Source organism: Paroedura picta, chromosome 15 (genome assembly GCF_049243985.1).
Source record: "Paroedura picta isolate Pp20150507F chromosome 15, Ppicta_v3.0, whole genome shotgun sequence".
Classification (NCBI taxonomy): Eukaryota; Metazoa; Chordata; class Lepidosauria; order Squamata; family Gekkonidae; genus Paroedura; species Paroedura picta.
The window spans coordinates 30,672,188-30,692,588 of NC_135383.1; the positions used below are offsets into that span (position 1 = coordinate 30,672,188).

The window sequence follows — 20,401 nt, forward strand, 5'->3', positions numbered from 1 at the left end:
CCATGTCTCTTCAGCCATTTACTTGTTCACTATTTACAGTTTCAGGCTGTAAATGTTCTTTATTTAGATCTTCCTGCACTTTCCAGACTTGCAGGACTGATGCTGGTCTGCCTGTCACTCTGTCTGCGCCCAAAATACCAACAGTTGCTGGTAAGCCTATAGCCCAGGAGGGATAGCACCACTCCAACCCTATCTCAGCCTGCAAGCCTCTACCATCGTTTCTAGATCACTGCTCATCTCTAGATTATAATGATCAGCTCTGCAGGCAAAAATGGCCTCTTTGGAGGGTAGACTCTGAGGCATTGTACCATTTTAAGGCTCTCCTCCAAACCTCCAGGAATATTTCCGACCCAGGTAGCCAACCTCCAGGTAGGGCCTGGAGAGCTCCTGGAATTACAGCTCATCTGCAAACTATTATTATTTTATTATTATTAGATTTATAGCCCGCCACTCTCTATAAAGATCATCTCCCCAGGCAGAAAGGGCTGCTTTGGAATTTGGGCAGGGTTGTTGTGGACAAGAAACATTTAAGGCTTTCCATGCAAGTTATTGTTGAGTTGAAACACTTGAGGCCTACTGCACAGGCCTAACTGCCACATCCAAAAACTTCCCTCACTTTGCCTCAGACCGCTGACAGAGGTGGAAACAGTTGGCTGACAGGGAGGCCACAGAAAAGCCCCTTCTCACTTAAAAAACTGCTCTGGCCAGCCTCACTGCTGGAGGGAAGAAACAGCCAAGCCATGTTTATTTCTTCTGTGTGACTCTCTGCAGATTTGACGCCTACTGCACAGGGTTGTTGTGCAGATGCAACAGGAGGCAAAAGAACCTCCACAACAGCATCCCGTTTAATCTGCACAATAACCCTGTGTGGTAGGCCTCAAATCTACAGATAGTTGCTTTGCTGCCTCTTCTCTTCAGCAGTGAGGCTGGCCAGAGCAGTATTTTAAGGGAGAAGGAGCTTTTCTGGGGCCTCCCTGTTAGCCAACAGATAGGCAGAAGGGGAAAGCTCCCCCCCCCAAAGGAAAGCACACCCATGCCCACAGACTCCTCTGCATTGCTCTTGGAAACGCCTCCCTCCCCTCAGTCAGGGGCTGTCAGAGGCTCCCTCACAGCAGGCCTGAAGGAAGGGGGGAAGGGAACACACTCAGCAGCCACCTGCCAACTCTGGGAGCTGGAACAAGTGCAGAGGAGAGCAGCCCAGATGCGGGGGTGGGGGGGGGGTGGGTTGGCGCCCCTTCCCTGCAAGGGAAGGCTGAAGAGTCTGCTAGGACTTTTCCATTTAGAAGAGACCAATAAAGGGGGGGGGGCTGAGAGACGTTTCTAAAACTATGCATGTGTCGGAAAGTGGACAAAGAGAAATTTTTCGCCCTCTCCCAAAATGCCAGAATTCGAGAGCATCCAGTGAGAACTACAGGCAGTAGATACAGGGCAGACAAAAGGAAATACTTCTTTGCACAGAGAGTGAATAAAATATGGGATTGGCTGCCAGAAGGTGTAGGGATGGCCACAGGAATGAACTGTTTTAAAAGGTGATTAGAGTATTCGAGTTTGTCGGTCAGTGGTGGTTGAAGGGAACCTCCACATCCAGAGGCACAGAGATTGAAGGGAAGCTCCAGATCCAGGTGCTGGGCTAAATAGACCCTTATTGGTCTGATCCAAGAGGCCTCTAGTGATGTTCTTAAAGGCAAAGTACATTGATGAGCCATGAAGATGAGTGCAAGACAGCAGTCCTGTTTGTGTGTCCGGGCTGCTCCCTGGTGGGACTTGATGGCCTTCAACGCTGTCCTCTACCAACCAGGAGGGACCTCTGAAACCTACTCGGATTCCTCCTGCAGAAGATGTTTGGTTTCCCATAACTGACCTAATGAATGAGGCAGCCTCCCCAGACCCAGGGCAACGCTTGGCCGGCCACTCCACACACCCCGCCCCGCAACGCTGGAGACAAACCGGAAAGTGAAGGACTCCCGCTTTCAGCAGAAGGGGTTCAGCCCCTGGCAGTAACGGCGAGAGGAGAGGGTGTTTTCCTTGAGAGTGGGGGGTCCCCCCCTTCCAGCTTTGCAGGTATTTTATTAGTAGTAATTTATGCCCCTGTTTTTCTACCCAGTTGGGGATTACAACAGCATTCTCCTTCCTTCATTTCATCCCACCAATGAAGTAGCTTGGAATGAACAGCTTCCTCCAGCCAGCTTCCACAGCAGTCTCCCTGGCCCTAGTCCAGTACTCTAAACCAGTGGTCCCCAACCCTTTTCAGGCCGGGGACCGGGGGGGGGGAAGAGGGAGGCCCGGAGATGGGGGGAGGGAAGAGGGAGCGCAGTGCTCACCGGCAGGCTCAAACATGCAGGTGCGTAGCACAAGCGTGGCAGCTCTGCACTTGTGCGTTTGCACCCGCCGGCGAGCGCCATGCACCCGTCTCCCTCTCCCTCCCCCCCGGGTCCCCAGCCCCCCCTCTGCCCTAGGCTTGAGTGATTCAGCTGCCAAAGCGGCCGATCGCTCCCAGTACAACGAGGGCTGTGCTGCGGGGGGGGGGGGGGAGGCGCGCCCAGAGGTGCACCGGTGCCCACGCCTCCCCCCCCCACTGCAGCCCGGTACCGAGGGCCCAGGGGTTGGGGAACACTTCTCTAAACCACTCCACATTGGGGCAGAAAAATACTTGTATGTGGATACGACCGTTATCACACAGTTAAGAAAATCAATCCATTAATGAGCTTTAGCTGATTAAATCTGCATACTTCTACATTTGACAAATGGTCTTCCCCATTCACTCCTGTGTGTAGCTGGAGTCCGTTACTTCCTGCCTAAAGATCAGCACCTGCAAACCACCTGGTGTTGTGACAAGATGGGAAATGGCTTGTCCTAAATTGGGCAGAATAAATCAATGTTTGATAGCTGGAACCAAGAAAGTTACATACCTGAATGATGACAAGATTAAAAGATTTGGGAATTCAAACAGGAATAAAAGCCCAGTTTGGTACTTTTTTTCTCTCCTTTTATTAGACAGAGGATTTCTTTAAAATGCCATAACAAGTCACAGTGATTATAGATGGTTTACTGAAATGCAAATATACTGAAAGGAAATACCGTAACATGTTATGCTCCTGTTTTTAAAATATGGTTTTACCCTGGTCCACCAAACCATCTGTCTTTGAAGAGTCTGATTTTAAAAGGATGCTCTGCCTTCTTAGTCCAAAGGGAAGGTGTCTAATATTCCTGCAAAGAATCCACCTGTATCAGTGGCCTTCACTGATAACCATATTTATATATATATGTAGCTATAGGCAGGTAGATATATATATAAATATATATATTTATATATATTTATATTCTTCTATGATTTTCTTTTTTTCTTACTCTATGCAAAGTCTCGATAAAGAGATCAGCCTTTTTATTAAAAAAATTCTACAAAGAAGCGACACATCAAAAAAAAAGGTGGGGAAGGTGGAAAAGAGAAATTAAAAAGTCTTAAGAACATCGTAAGTCGTATCTCCTTGATTACATGTAAAAAGCAGGGGAGATTAATAATCACTATGAAGGACCATTAAACGTTTTCTCTGATTGGGGGGGGGGGGGGTTCAAGTGCAGAGCTGACCCGATTTCTTAGTTACCGGGTTGCTTAGAGAAATGGAAAGGGGAAGGGGGGAATAATTTTTTAATATTTTTTTTGCCAGTGCCCCACCCGACCCCCTCTTTTGTACGATTCTCCGGCAGAGTTCCTGTGGTTCTCTTCTCTTCCTCTGGAACGGGCACCCGTGGAATGTACGGAGTTTCAGCAGGATCTGCAGCCGCTCTCTCAGGCCAGCTTCAAGGTGCTCACCGGGAAAGAAGGCATGGTGACCATGGTGACCGGGTTCAAGACCGTCTGCCCAACCAGCTGTTGGTGATGGACCACCTGGGTTCCCACGGCAGGCTTGGCCATGACTGCTGGCTGGCCGAGGCTCGCGGTTCCGTTCACTTGCTGGTGCGAAATGGTGTGAGCGATGTGGCTGACCACGGGCTGGCTGACGGCTACCGGCTGTGGGTAGATGGGCAGCTGCTGGCCCAGGTGGGCCACATGGTTGAGGGCTGCTGGATGCACAGTGATGTGGCCAATGGGCTGGGCTGTGGTGGTCAGCTGCACTGGGCTGGAGGTGGACGGTGCAATATGCGCGATGTGCTTGGGCTGTGGCCCCTGGAGGACGTGGTTGACAGTCTGGATGACGGAGGCGTGGGTGGTGGCCGTGTGTGCGATAACAGTCGATTGCACCGTTGAGGCAGCCACCAGGTGAGTCTGTGCAGGGACAATGGCCTGGGGGGGGACCAGTGCTTGAGGCTGCAGGGGGGGCTGCGAGTGCGGGGGGGTGTGCTTCTGGGGGAAGGGTAGCACCGATGGGTGGTAGGAAGCAGCGTTCAGTGGGAGAGGCTTCAAAAGCTCAGAGTGCGGACGGTGGGCGAGCCTTGGCAATGAATTCGCCGGCCGGTCGTCCTCCATGTCTTCATCTATGTTGTCTTCACCCTCTGGAGGAGGGGAAGGAATGAAAGGTAAAGAGGGACAAAAGGAAAACAGGTCAGGGGAACAGAGATCCAAGCACGAGGCCTCCCGATTCCGTGTGTGCCGGAGACAGAGCTGCCATCTGGGGCTCACACACGGTGGGACATATCTCTAATTGAAAAAAAATAACACCCCGCCCCCCGGAAAACTAGCATGCTAGTGAGAAAGGCAGGCTCTCCTCCTCAGCAGGCCAGCTTTCTGCATCCAGGGAACTTCTGCATGGACAAACTTGACAAAAAGAGCCCAAGGAGGATGAGAGCCAAGTCCCATCGAGCGCAGCATCCTGCTTCTCCCAGGGGCCAGTCTGAGGCCTCCAGCAAACTCCCCAAATTGGGCACTGATGCATTTAGAAAATGCTCCAGAGGCTGCATGAGGCACACTAATACAATCCAATGAAAGCATGAAAACTGTAATACATGGAATAACCCACCCAAAAAGAAAAGAAAGAACAGAAAGGAACATTCAGCCGCTCCAAATAATCATCAATGAACTGTTCTGATACTAGAAGGAGGCCTAAAAACTTGGGAAAGCACCTGGGCCTGGGGCCCACAGGAGAGCCAGGCCTGAGGGACCTCCTTCCATGCTGGCTATGGAGATTCCAGGCAGTGGCCGGGGGTCAGAAGGCCATTCGAGAAGACCACATTTCACATCCCTGCTTGGTATAAAGCTCACTGGAGGACCCTCTCCCTCAGTCTACACTCACTCAGAGGAAGGCCTGGCTCAAAAGATACCAAAAACAGAAATGATTTTAGCTGTTCTCTTCGGAATGTGGCCCCAAAGTGTCCAATGAAGCTGGCAAGTCTCTTCAATCCAGAGACAGCGAGAGAGGGGCTCTGTCTCCCAGGTATGATGCACAAATAAAATTGTAACGCTTTGGCATCCCTTCTTTGAAAAGCGGGATATTTTTGAAAAGTAAGTTTTCTAGTACTCGGAGTTGAATAGATAAACTTGAAATCATTCTGCAGCACCCTGACGCATTCTCACCCCCGCCTGATATGCTCAAAGCCTGCAAAGCAGTGCAACTGTGGTGTCTGAGGGCCTGGTGATCCTGGCAGACATGGGACTTCTGGCTGCCTGGAGGCCCAGCATGAGGACTGAGCTGATCTGAACCCACGGAGCTGCCTGGTGTGGAATCAGACCTTCCCCCAGCGGTCTGCTGTCTCAGAGAGGCTTCCCAGGGTCTCTTCCGCATCCCCAGGGGACCGAACCTGGGCCCATTGGCACACACCAGAGAGGTCCTACTGCGGAGACACCACACCACTCCAATGGGGATTCCCTTGTGAAGAAAGATCCCTCCTGATTTGCACAAAGGCCTGGCCTACAGACGCCACATGGAAGAAGGGCTTTGCCACTTCAGGCTGTAGCCTTGGAAGGCGGCCCACCACCCCTTCCCAGGCAGAAATCCCCTGGAAGAGCAAAATGAGACATCCACAAACAACTGCTCCAGCTGAGCCCTTCATGCATTCTGCTGCCTTGCTCCTTACAGGCAGTTTGAAGAGAAACAAGCAGGGATTGAGACGGATGGGGCACTGCATTCCCTCCTGCCCCACAGCTCCCACTCTCTCTTCCTGGAAAGCTCCCACCACCTCTCCCCTTGGCCACATTCAGGTGCGGGGGGGGGGGGCGACGACACACGGAATCCTCTTCCCCGTATCCCCTGGCCCACACCACTTCCTCTTTCTCTCCTCTTGGCACCCAATCCAGCCTCGCTTATCTTTATGAAGCATCTAACCTCGTTCTCCTTTTATCCTCCCAGCCCCCAGGGGAGGTCTGCCCTCCGTAGGTGTGCAGCTGGGCTTCCCAGGTCTGAATCACTACCCCTCCCTCACTGGCTTTATGGGGGAGGCACAGCTTGAAGCAGCCCTTGCAGGGTGAGTCGTGCAAACCCTGGGGCAAGGCCAGAGCAGTCTTGGAAGGCTTTGATCCTGCACCCTTGACTAGCAATGGCCACTGAGGACATCTGTTTCTTAAAGCTACAGGTGCAGTTTCTCTTGTTACATAAGGTTTAACCCATTGTTGGGTTTTTTAATTCAGATTTTCCATTTCTTCGTAAACAGATCTATCTGTCTGTTCGTATTCAAATATCCCTGGAACTGGTCTTATTGAGAATTAAATATACTGAGGATGATGGTGATGTGAACGGCATCCTTTATTCTTTGCTTCCAGAAGACCCCATTCTACCTGCAGCAAGTCCATTCCTGGCCTAAGCGTCCGCCCAGTCTGCGAGGAGCCAGCAGCCCCGCTTGGAGAAGAGAGTGGTTTGGTGCAAAACTGCTTGTTGTGCATAAAGCACTGGGCATTTAAGACTGTACACCGCCCACCCCCTCCGCAGAGCACTCAAGCTGCACCCAAAAAAGGAGCCTGGGAGTACCTGAAGCAGTCGAGGTAGACGCCTGATCATCGTCCGGCTGGACTGTCTGCCGCATGATGCGCTCAATCTCCGCAATGTCCATCCTTTGGCTCAGCTCCTTCTTCAGCTCCTCCAGCCGCTGCTGCGTGGCGATCTTCTCCCGGGCCAGCCGCTCCATCTCATGCTCATACTCCTTCTCCTTGCGCTTCAAGGTCTGGCCGGACAAGAAAAGGACCCTCGTGAGAAAAGGGGACCCAGAACTCCTCGTCCCCATCACTCACTCACCCACTCACCCACTCACCCACCCACTCACTCACCCACTCACCACTCACTCACCCACTCACCACTCACTCACTCACCCACTCACCACTCACTCACCCACTCACTCACCCACTCAAACTTTATTACAGTCGTTCAGACCAAGTTATATGAAGTCATTGCCAGTCAGTCAGTCAGTCAGTCAGTCACCTTTTATTGGCATAAAATATGTATAAGACATATAAAAATAGGGTTTAAAATTTCAAAAAAATAATAAAATCGGCCATGGGGTTACATAACCCAACAGATCTTAAAATGATTAAATAAACTATAAAAGATAAAATACAAGGTAGGCAGCATATTATAAAAGCATCTTAGTTAAAACTCTGGCAACTAAAATGGTTACCTATGGGTCTTTGTCAGTCAATGCATAAAAGACCAAAATAATATGGTCATTTAAAGTAATTCAATTTAAAACAGATCATAAAATAGAACTTAAAATTATGCTACTTTAGAGCATCGGATTTTTATGGTGGCGGCACAAAACGTAGCCACCTGGGCACTTCTCATCCCACATGCCGGCAGGAGTATTCTTTGGGTATTACTCTGGATTCAGAAGCAGCAGAGTTGTTTTTTATACCTCTCGGGCAGCCTTCCCTCCCTCCCCACCCGAGGTGGGAGGTGAGGCCGAAAGAGCTCTGAGAGAACTGTGATCAGCCCAAGGTCCCCCAAGTCGCTGCTTGTGGAGGGGAAAGAATCACACCTGATTCTCTAGACTAAAGCCTGGCACTTTTAATCACAACACTACACGGGTAAGCATCAGCTCCCATTCTTTCACAGAATCAACAACCACATGAATCCCAGTCCCTCGCCCTCAAATGTGTGAGAAGGATGACGCAGATCTGAACAACTCCTTCCAGCAGCAGTCCCCAACCTTTTTATAGTTGAGGACTGGCTGCCGTGCATACGCTTTTTCACCACCAGGGGGCGGTAACGCTCATGCGCGTTTTTGTCCGCTGGTGTGCCGGCGGCCATGTCTGTCTCTCCCCCGCCCCGCAGCAAGAAGCTAGCCGGGCTGCAAGCGAAGCAGCCGCTTTGGTGGCCGCTTCTCTCGCGGCCTGGTGAGCTTCTCGCTGCAGGGGGGGAGAGGCAGGCGTGGCCGCCGGTACCCCGTTACTGAGGCCTTTGCGGCCCAGTACCGGACTGTGGACCGGGGGTTGATGACCCCCGCCTTCCAGGTTCTGCTCTCATCTGGGAGGGGTTTGGAGGCATTTTACAGTAAAACAAAACATTGGACTCACCTGAAGGTTTCTTCTCTCCAGTGGAGCAGTCATCCAGAGTGGTTAGGTCAGCCTCTGCTTGCTTAGGTAGGGCAACTGAAATGCAAATTTCTTGTAGCCCCCTAGCTGGTGACCAGAGCCTGACCCTCCAGTTCTTCCCAAGCCCTGCTGCATTCAATTCTTGGGTCAGGCTATGCCATCGATGACAAGGTGTTGGGGCAGGGTGTTTTGTAAGGGGGAAAAATCTACGTGCCCGCCGCAGCCAGAAAAGAGGTTTTGAAACTGTGCCATGACTCTAAAGCCGTGGGGCATTTTGGTTTTGTAAAATCCCTCAATTTGATCTGTAGAAATTACTGGTGGCCTTCCATGAGGCCTGATGTGGAAAATATATAAAGGGATGCACCAAGTGTTTAACTGCAAAGAATGGGGGGGGGGTAAACCGAAGGGGCTGTTGCAATCTTTGCCCACTCCTTCTGCTCTCTGGAAGTAATCACCATGGATTTTATCACAGACCTTCCACCCAGCCAAGGAAAAACGGTCATCTGGGTGGTGGTTGATGCGTTCTCAAAGCAAGCGCACTTCATCCCATGTGCTGGGTTGCCCTCTGCTGCCAAGTTGGCCTCCTTGTTTGTGGCACACATATATAAACTACATGGGTTGGCAACTCAATGTCTGTCGGACCGCGGAGCACAGTTCATTGTCATGTTCTGGCGGGAGTTGTTAAAGACGTTAGGGGTGGAGCAAGCTTTCATGTCAGGTTATCACCCCAAGACCTCAAGGGCAAACCGAATGGGTGAATCAGATCCGGAAGCAATACCTCAGATGTTTCATTAATTACCAACAGTCTGATTGGGTTTCCTTGCTGTCCTTGGCTGAGTTCGCATATAATAATGGGGTTCACTCCTCAACGGGTCTGTCTCCATTTAAGGTGGTGTGTGGAACAGATCTGCAGACGGTACCCACCTGGGTTCCAAAGGATGGTTGTACTAAGGACTTGAAAAAGTGGGCAGAGGGCATTGCCACGGCATGGCCCCTCATTGTAAAGACTCTAGAAGCTGTAAAGCGAGACTATAAGACTTATGCTGATAAGAAGTGGTGTGCCCCCCCCGGACTGGAAAGTGGGGGACTTGGCATTTTTGTCCACCAAGAACTTGCGTTGCCAGCGGCCATCTTGAAAGCTGGGTCCTAAGTTTGTGGGACCGTTCAAAGTGATGCGGATAATCAATGCAGTGACTGTAGAATTGCTTTTGCCAAAAACGTATAAACATGTTCACCCTGTGTTTCATTCTAGCTTGCTCAAGAAAGCCCCTCCTCCTCATGCCTGGCACCCTGCTTCTGTTGCTCCTATTCCTGTCTTTGTGGATAAAGACACACACTATGAAGTCAAACAAATTCTGGACTCTAGATGGCATCGAGGCAAACTGCAGTATCTGGTGGATTGGAAAGAATTTCCTAAGGGAGATGCAGGGGATGTCCGGGTGCCTCAGCTTGTGAGGGAGTTTCATGCAGCCTGTCCACACAAACAAACCCCTGCGGTTGGAGGGTGATTAAAGTTTGATGGGAGGAAATTCTTGGAGGAGCGGAATGTCAGAATCTCATGATTGCTGCCATGAATTAATATGTTCTTTAGCATCTGTGTAGCCATTTTGGAATCTGTCTGTTCTCTAAGCCTGAACTGTATGCTCATGTATTCATTTAAGTAACAAGTGGTATTATCATTGCAAGTAGTAGCTACTGGATGGTCCAAGGTCAATGCTGTGCATGTTATCATAGTTGGCTGCTTTCCCGGACTGCACCTGGACATGGAGGGCTTATTGTGTCTGTGCTTATGTGAACATTTTTGGCGGGAAAGAGTGGGGGATAAGAACTGCGTTTTGAATTTGGAAGTCAGATTCAGCTTTGAACGTCCTGGATACAACTGCTTACGAATAAACACTTGCATTTGAAAGAAGTTGTTATTTCAAGTCTGTCGTCCTGACAGGTGTCCTTTTCCATCTGGCCATTCTGGCGTCAGTGCTGAAAGTAGTGGCTTTTTGTTTGCTTGTTTGTTGTGAGGCTACAGTGAATGCACTCCTCCCTTGGACAGGATGTGGATGACTTTGACCCACTGGAGAAGAAACCTTCAGGTGAGTCCAATGTTTCATTCTCCTTCAGTGGGGCTGAAGTCATGCAGAGTGGTTAGCTGTACCAAAGCTATAGTCAGGATGGGTTAACCCCCTTGAAGTCAGTCCTGCATGGCTTGCTAAAAAACATGACCTCCGAAGGTAGCCTCAGGGAGTCTACCTGGTCAATGCGATAATGTCTGACAAAGGGAGAGAATGATGACCATGTTGATGCTCTGCAGATCTCTGCTACAGGTGCTCTGGTGGAAAAAGCCGCAATCGATGCAGCAGCCCAAGTGGACTGGGCTGTGATCCTGCCTGGTCGGATCTTGCCTTGTACCTCATAGGCCTTGATGATGCACTGTTTGACTCACTAGGCTATGGAAGCGGAGGAGACCTTCTGACCTATATTGAGGGAGTTGTGGGAAACAAATAGGGTGTCTGAAGACCTGAAGTTTGCCGTCCAGGGCAAGCTCGCAGAGCTCTGCGCACATCCAGTTTGTGGCTTTCCTTGTTTCCCTGTGCTTTAGGTTTGGGAAAGAAGACAGAGAGGATGAAAGGCTGTTCCATGTGGAAATGGGAAGAGTCCTTGGGAATAAAACTAGGGTTTTTTCCGAAGGTTCATAGTTCCTTTCTGGATGACAGTGCGGCCAACTCTGACATGTGACATGTGTCTGGCCACCAGAAACCCTACCCAAGGACAGGTACTTGAGTTCAATTTGATGCATGGGCTCAAGCAGAGGTTTGATTAAGGCACGAAGAACTAATAGAAGACTCCATGTTGGAAATCTATGTTGTATGGGAGGGTCCAGTTGCTGGGCTCCCTTGAAAAAAGGGCAGGCGTACACGTTAGCTGAAAAGGAGTTAGAACTCTCGATCCCTTACACGGTGTTTAGGGCTGCCACTTGCCTCCTAAGTGTGTTTGCACTAAGGCTCTGTTTCCGACCTTGATAAAGGAACGCTATCACATCCTTGTAGGATGCATTCTTGATGGCCCAACTTGTGAATACAATCCAGGTATGGTTGTAAATGTGTCTGGTAGATGGTCTCCTGGCCTGCAGCATAATGTCCACTACTTCTGAAGCAAAGCCTAGGCTTTGCAGAGATTGCTGCTCAACTTCCAGGCTACCAGTCGCAGCCAACCCAGGTCTGGATGTTGCAATGCACTTTGAAGAAGAAGGCCTCTCCTGGTTCATAATGGCCATGGATGTGTCATTGAGAGTTGGATCAGATCTGAGACCCAAGGCTGCCAGGGCCAATAAGGAGCCTTCCCTTTCCTCTCCCCACAACAGACACCCTGTGAGGGAGGTGAGGCGGAGAGAGCCCTGAGATTACTGAAGAAGAAGAAGAGTTGGTTCTTAGATGCCGCTTTTCTCTAGCCAAAGGAGTCTCAAAGTGGCTTTCAATCACCTTCCCTTTTCTCTCCCCACAACAGACACCCTGTGAGGGAGGGGAGGCTGAGAGAGCCCCGAGATCACTGAAGAAGAATAAGAGTTGGTTCTTATATGCCGCTTTTCTCTACCCGAAGGAGTCTCAAAGCGGCTTACAGTCACCTTCCCTTTCCTCTCCCCACAACAGACACCCTGTGAGGTGGGTGAGGCTGAGAGAGCGCTGATATCACTGCCTGGTCAGAACAGTTTTATCAGCACCGTGGCAAGCCCAAGGTCACCCAGCTGCCTGCATGTGGGGGAGGAATGGGGAATCAAACCCGGCTTGCCAGATTAGAAGTCGGTACTCCTAACCACTATACCAAGCTGGCTCTCAAAGAGGGGAAAAGACGTGTCAGGAAAGGGTGGTCATGGCCCAGGGCCTTGGCATGCACTCCCTCCTGACTGACCAGGGGCGCTCTCCCAGCAGCAAGGGCCAAAGGGCACCCGTGGCCTTCTGCTGAGTCATGGCTACCCACGGGCCCTGGAGCTCATGGGGAAGCTCCTCTTCCCCTAGGAAACAGGGCCCCTTCCTTCTGCTCTCCCTGACTTTACCATCTTGCATGGGGTGGGGGTAAGGGTGTGTGTGGGGGGAGAGCTTTCCCTGCCTGAATAGATTATGATGGAAGCAAGAAGAATGACAGCAAAAGGAAATACTTGGCTCTCTGGAACCAAATCTCCAGAGGGACTGTGCTGGCTGGTCACCGTTTTGCTACACATCCTTCTGCTGCTCTCAGCTGGGTCAGGGAGCAGATTGAGAGGGACCTGGCCGTAGCAGCTAGAGACACCTTTCTTGACGTTTTTCATCTCCCTCCTCTTAAAGGAGAATCAGCTTTGTTTCATGTACAAAGTGTAAGACCCACGTTCAAATCCTACCTCTGCCATGAAGCCTTTAGCCAGTTATTCTCTACCCAGTCTACTGCCCAGGATTGTTGTGATAGTAAAATGTGGGAAATGGAGACTGATATATGGCGCTTTGAGCTCCAGGGGTGGGGGGGATGCACGAAAAAGAAATATTCCCCACATCTCACCCCCCAATGAACAGGATCATGGCATTCTATGTTGCTTCTGCCACAGGGTCCAAACCAATGTAATCAGCAAGCAATGTCATGTACCGCAGAATCTCAACTATGCTGAAAGAAAGGCCATCTAGACATAGAATCATAGAATCATAAAATCAGAGTTGGAAGGGGCCATTCAGGCCATCTAGCTCAATGCAGGATTAGCCCTAAGCATCCTAAAGCATCCAAGAAAAGTGTGTATCCAACCTTTGCTTGAAGACTGCCAGTGAGGGGGAGCTCACCACCTCCTTAGGCAGCCTATTCCACTGCTGAACTACTCGGACTGTGACATTTTTTTCCTGATATCTAGCCTATATCGTTGTACTTGTAGTTTAAACCCATTACTGAGTGTCCTCTCCTCTGCAGCCAAACCTGTTACTTGGTCAAAAAAGGAAACCAGGTTGGTCTGACAGGACCTGTTGGAGACAAATCCATGCTGACTTCCTTGGAACACAAAATTGTCCTCCAGATGTTTGCAGATTGCTCCCTTTAATATCTGCTCCATTATCTTACCCACAACAGAGGTCAAACTCAATGGACTGTAGTTTCCCGGGTCATCCTTCCTCCCTTTTTTGAAGATCGGAATAACATTTGCTCTCTTCCAGTCTTCCAGGACATCTCCAGTCCTTAAAGAGGTCCCAAAGATGATGGACAAGGGTTCTGCAAGTTTTCCGGAAAGTTCTTTGAGCACTCTTGGGTGCATTTCATCCGGCCCAGGTGGTTTGAACTCATCCAGTGCAGCTAAATGCCTCTAGACAACCTCTCTATCCATGTCAACCTCCCAGCCAGACACTATCCTTTGGCTACTGCCATCTCTAGATGTGCCTAAACCATTTGACCTGTGGGAAAAAACAGATGTAAAATAGGCGCTAAGCCTTTCTGCTTTCTCTGCATCTACCATTAGAGTTTGTCCATCCGCACCCAACAGTGGGCCTATTGCCTCCTTTACGTTACGTTTGCTCCTCACATAACTGAAAAATCTTTTCTTGTTACAATGGGCTTCCCTGGCCAATCTCAGCTCACTCTCAGCTTTGGCCTTTCTGATGATTGATCTACAGTGCTTAGTAACCTGTAGGTACTCTTCTTCCTTCCCTCCATTTCCTGAACATTTTCCTTTTCTTTCTTAGTTCCTCTTGAAGTTCTCTGTTCATCTTAGAGCTCCTGCAGTGTTTTCTTCTTTCTGGGATAGTCATTGATTGAGCATGCAATAGCTCTTGTTTGAGTAGTGCCCACCCTTCATATGCTCCCTTCCCTTCCAGCATTCTCATCCATGGTATGACACTCATCATGTCTCTGAGTTTATTAAAGTTTGCCCTACGAAAATCCAACATCCGCGTCTGGCTACAAGCTTCCTTGGCTCCCCATCTCAAAAGGAATTCTATGAGGACATGGTCACTTCCCCCTAGGGTCCCCACCTCCTTCACCTCATCCACCAACTCTTGCCTGTTGGTCAGTATTAAGTCCAGCATGGCTGAACCTCTTGTGGGTTCATCTACCATTTGATTAATGAAATTGTCAGCCAGGCAGGTCAGAAAGTTGCATGACTGAGGACGCTTCACAGAGTTTGTTTCCCAGCACACATCTGGGAAATTGAAGTCACCCATGATGACAAGGTCCTGCCGCCTGGATATTTTCTCAAGCTACTCACAAAGTGCAGCATCCACATCCTCTCGCTGGTCAGGCGGTCGGTAGCAGACACCAACCACCACACTGTTTGTTTTCCCCTCGCTTATTTTCACCCAGATGCTTTCCACTGTAGATATGCTCTCCTTCACTAGAATTTCCTGACAGGTAAGCCCTTTCCTCACATACAGTGCCACTCCTCAACCTCTTCGATCCATTCTGTTTTTTTCTGAACAGTTCATATCGATCCACTATTACATTCCAGACAGTTGCAAAGACAATCCTGATATTAGAATGATAGAATCACAGAGTCGGAGGGGACCTCCAGGGTCATCTATTCTAACTCCCTGTACCTGCCCACCCATGGTGACTACAATACATGGCCCAAATGATGCCCCCCCTCCCTCAAAACCAGAATCCCTGGCCAGTCTGGCCCCGAAGAAATTCACTTTCTGATCCCAAAGTGGCAATTAGCATTTCCCTGGGACCACAAAACCCAAGTACCAGCACAATCCCTTCTGCCCACCCACTCACAATTTACCTCAGTTCACAGAATCAGCATCTCTGTCAGGTGGCTCTCCAGCCTCTGTTTAAAAACTTCCAAAGGAGGAGAACCCACTGCCTCCCGAGGGAAACCTTTTCCACTGAGGAAACACTCTTAACTGTCAGGAACTTCCTCCGGATGTTTAACCGGAAATTCTTTTGAATTAATTTCTACGTATTGGTTCTGGTCTGACTCCATCTTCTCTATCAAAGTCCTTCAAGTATTTGAAGATGGTTATCAGATCCCCTCACAGTCGTCTCCTCTCCAGGCTAAACATGGGCATGGGCAATAAGAAGGAAGAGCTGGAACTTCTCATGCTGATTTAAAGGTATGATCTAGTTGGCATCACAGAAACTTGGTGGAATGATTCTTACAATAATAATAATAATAGTTGTAACCATATAACAATATAACAGTATAAACAATATAAACAGTACAACAGTGCAACAATACAAAGAGGTCCAGAGCATTGGTGGAATTCTGAAGGGGGCAGGGGGAGAGCAGGGGCCCTTCAATCGCTGTTGGTTACATCTGGTCTCAACCAAATGCCTGGCGGAAGAGCTCCTTTGTGCAGGCCTTGTGGAACTGTTTAAGCATCATCAGGGCCCTGATCTCCTCCGGGAGCTCGTTCCACCAGGTAGGGGCCAGAACAGAGAATGCCCATTCCACCTACTGAGAAATAAAGTCAGCAAAACAAGTCAAGAATTTATTGGACTTTTTATTTTGAGCAGAGTTGGTCTCAGAGTTTGAGCAGATATCTGGGTAGTTGAAATCACCTATGACCACTGTGTCCTGCGTCTCTGAGGCAGTTGTGGTCATCATGAATAGAGCAGTGTCCAGGAGGCTCAAAGACAACTCTCAAATACTGCTTTTTACAAACAACTGGGCTCAGACTTCACACAAGAATATGCAGGGTTCTTTGAACGGATTATCCCTGCACATTCAGGAACAAATCCTTGTAGACACCCCACAGGAACCTCAACCAGGACTAATTACACACAGGTTGGGCAATGTAATTGTTTGCCAATAGATGCTCTTGTTTTGCACAGCTGCAAAGGATTGCTAAAGCATCTGAGAAGTGTGAGATTAGTCGTTTTTATCTTCTACCATTGTCTCAGGTACGGGCACTATCCTTGTGGGGGTATCTGGACTCTGCTCTTGGACCCTAGTCCATCAACACTCCAAGTTTGATTCGCAACACCACATATTTCCTGAGTATATTATTTTGAGCCACCATGGGTATGGAATTTCTATATACCAATATTCCCCACAAAATTAGATCACAAGCCATGTGAATTAATTTCTGACCACACTACTGCCACCAATCTGTGCCATCCATGCCATTTTGTTCTCACCCATAACCACTTCAGATATGGTAACATCTTATTCATTCAGATCAATGATATAACCATGAGATAAGAATGGTCCTACAGTATGCTAACATCTTTATCTCTCACTTGGCAGACTCAAACAATAATACAACGTCTAATCTTAACACAGACACTGGTACCAGATCTTGTAGTAAACCCAGATGCCTACTTTGCCACCACACACCCAGACCACATGAACTCACAACATCAACCACATCATCTAGGGCTCATTCACCTGCTCAACTTCTAACACTGCGTATGTCATTAAATGCCAACAGTGCTCTTTGGCTGTCTACATAGGGCAAAAAGGTCAAACCCTATACCCATGAACACAAATTGGACAATAATCACAAGACAATCTGTGGGAGAACTCTTCAACCTTCCAGGACATTCAATGGGTGACCTCAAAGTAGCTGTTTAATTGCAAAGGTAGTTCAAAAATAAACTGGAAAGGGAAATTGCTGAGTTACGAGTTATTACAGCACTTAGAACAACGGAATCCCCAGGACTCAACAGGGATATTGGTTTCCTATCTCACTACATACGCTAAACTCATTCAACCCTTAAATCTGTATTCTCACCAATCCCCCAGAGGGGTCATATGTCCTCTTTATTTTAATTTCTTATTAGGAATATTAGACTGTGTAATGAATAGTAGAAGGTAATGTAACATAACAGTAAAATGTTAGGTAATTTGGAATGGCTGATTGGGATGTATTTCTCTGGGGAGATAACTCTACACAGCCAATTGTCTGCTTCAAAGGAAAGGAGCTATCAGGTTGCCTCTATGCTTGAGAGGAGACAGACGGAGCATAATGGCAGGGTCTCAGTTAATATCTCCAATTCTGACATTTATTTCCTTCACTATGTTTTCTCTTAGAGTTAAACTCAAATAAATGGTAACAATATAAATTACGCTTATTATTCCTGCTTGTTCCTTAAATCTGTTAAACATCTTCCTTATGCTGTATGCTAAGTTACTGATTACCCTCTGCCTATATGTATGGGCAGCAAATGTCCATTTCATTGTACCTGTGTGCACACAAAAGCTTATACCTGGAATAAACCTGTGTTCGTCTTAAAGGTGCCGTTGGATTCAAACTTTGTTCTGCTTCTTCAGGCTAACACGGCGACCCACCGGAGTCTTTCATGCAATATTTGTCATATAGCGCTTTTGGAAATATAGAATGAGCAAATAGGTCTCCAAAGTACTTCATGTGCAGAATTAGGCCAACAAGCCACATGCAGGGCTCTGTCTGGATTTTTGCCATCAAGCACAGCTGACCTCTGGGAACCCTGCAGGGCTTCAAGGCAAGAGGTGTTCAGAGGTGGATTGCCTTTTCCTGATGTGGCTGGGAAAGGCCATGGGATGGAGAAATATTTTTTTCACATTTTTTTCCTTGTAACAACTGGTAAATTCATGCGGATTTTCATACGGTTAAGTACCCAGTGAACGGTTCGTTTGGCTTTATTTATTGTTCCCGGTGGGCATTCTGTTGGTTTTTTGGAAGTGTTAGACCTGTGGGAGAAAAATTAATATGGCTGGGAAAGGCCATGGGATGTAGAAATATTTTTTTCCACATTTTTACCTTGTAAAAACTGGTAAATTAATGGGGACTTTCGTACGGTTAGGTACCCAGTAAAAGGTTCGGTTAGCTATTAATATTGTTCCGGGTGGGTATTCTGTTGTTTTTTTGGAATTTTTACCCCTGTGGGAGAAAAACCGATGTGGCTGGGAAAGGCCATGGGTTGTAGAAATATTTTTTCAACCCTCGACTCCCTGGACAGTCTCCTGTCCAAGCGCTAGTCAGGGACTCCCTGGCGTAGCTTCCAAGTCGGCTGCGACAGGCCCAAGTAAACATCCAAAAGAAAGAAATCTCTGATGAGATTGGGCTGCCCAGTTTGGGATGGTCTACAGGCTGGCCACTGATATTCATCTAGTCCGCAGCCTGGGCAAAAGCTCCTAGCTTGCCTAAAACCACTTTTACAGTGTAATCCTACTCAGGCCCACTCAGAATCCTGCCCAAGTATCCTCAGGAGCACTTGCTTCCAGGGAATTGTTCTGTCTAAAGAGGTGGGGAGCTCCCCCTCACTGGCCGTCTTCAAGCAGCGGCTGGACAGATCCTCCTCCTGGATGCTGGAGGCTGATCCTGCACTGAGCAGGGGGTGGGACTAGATGGCCTGCATGGCCCCTTCCCACTCTAGGGTTCTAGGAGTCTAGTTCAGCAGTGGAAGGGGCTGCCTGAGGAGGTGGGGAGCTCCCCCTCACTGGCCGTCTTCAAGCAGCGGCTGGACAGATCCTTCTCCTGGGTGCTTGAGGCTGATCCTGCACTGAGCAGGGGGTGGGACTAGATGGCCTGTGTGGCCCCTTCCCACTCTAGGGTTCTAGGAGTCTAGTTCAGCAGTGGAAGGGGCTGCCTGAGGAGGTGGGGAGCTCCCCCTCACTGGCCGTCTTCAAGCAGCGGCTGGACAGATCCTTCTCCTGGATGCTGGAGGCTGATCCTGCACTGAGCAGGGGGTGGGACTGGGTGGCCTGCATGGCCCCTTCCCACTCTAGGATTCTAGGGGTCTAGTCCAGCAGTGGGATGGGCTGCCTAAGGAGATGGGGAGCTCCCCCTCACTGGCCGTCTTCAAGCAGTGGAAAGACAGATCCTCCTCCTGGATGCTGGAGGCTGATCCTGCACTGAGCAGGGGGTGGGACTAGATGGCCTGCATGGCCCCTTCCCACTCTAGGATTCTAGGGGTCTAATTCAGCAGTGGGATGGGCTGCCTAAGGAGGTAGGGAGCTCCCCCTCACTGGCTGTCTTCACGCAGTGGCTGGGCAGATCCTTCTCCTGAATGCCTGAGGCTCATCCTGCACTGTGCAGAGGAAAGAGTCAGACTGTGTACTCCTGGAATCAAAGCTCTATCATGTTGCATCACCTTACCATGCTCAGCACATGATCCCCACCACACAAAAATAGGATACTTGCACAGGGAACATGCATGTCCAACTTTACATACATAAGCTAAAAACATGGAACTTGTCATCTGGGACAGAAAAATTAGCATGCTCCACACCTCGTGTTTCATTTTTAGAAGAAAGATTCTAGTCCCTCTAATGGCATGGATGTGCACGGTTAACACCCCCTGGGAGTTTGGACAGGGAAGGAGGCTAGGCAGAATGCCAGGCTCCTTGCCTCTCCTCCCCCCTAGAGTTTGGGGTATATTAGCCCAGCTTACATAGTATATACATAATAATGTACAGCTTGCATAATAATGTACATGGAGGTACATTAGCCCAGCTTACATAGTAGGCTCAGTCAGGTGCCTAAAAATAAGCAGGTTTTATGAGTGGTGCAGCCACTTGAGCCGTCAAAGCCACACAGACACTCCAAAAGAGCACCCACGTGGAGGGACTCTGCAGCGGAGGGTCTATGTCGCCCAGGGCCAGCAGCAGAGCTTCCCCCTTCCTGCCGTTCAGTGCCCTTTTCTACAAAAGGCCCACAATATTTTCAGTATTGCCAAGATTTCCTACAAAACACTCCTCCTGCAGCATGAGCTCCATGCCGTGAACCAGGCAGCACTGCTACAAACGCGGGCGCATTTCCCTCCCCCTCCGCACAGCCCAGGAACCAATAAGCAATCCTATGTGGGGAGGGGGAGTCCACACAGCAAGGGTACGAGTCCACGTCTTCTAAGCACTCCCCCCACTGCTAGAATAGACCCCCACACCTCATTGGAAAGGGGCTGCACAGGGACACCCAGTTCTTCAGGAGGGCCCTTTGATAATGGAAACAAAGTTGTAATTTATCGTCCATATTTCCTTGATTTCTAACGTATTGTTTTCTAATTTGTGTAAACTAGATGGCTTTCAAAGTG

At 49.1% G+C, this 20,401-nt stretch overlaps 1 protein-coding gene across 2 annotated transcripts in view; it reads right to left on the reverse strand.

The window, feature by feature from the left end:
• Positions 1-2,964: 2,964 nt before the first annotated feature.
• The window catches only part of MNT (MAX network transcriptional repressor), an 87,810-nt gene continuing 70,373 nt past the window's right edge, over positions 2,965-20,401 (reverse strand). For both annotated transcript variants that reach the window (XM_077311326.1, XM_077311325.1), the window contains 2 exons: positions 6,897-7,089; positions 2,965-4,491 (listed from right to left, as the gene is read on the reverse strand). In XM_077311326.1, coding sequence (XP_077167441.1) covers positions 3,788-4,491; positions 6,897-7,089 — 897 coding nt within the window. In that variant the 3' untranslated portion in view covers positions 2,965-3,787. The remainder of the gene's footprint in view (positions 4,492-6,896; positions 7,090-20,401) is intronic.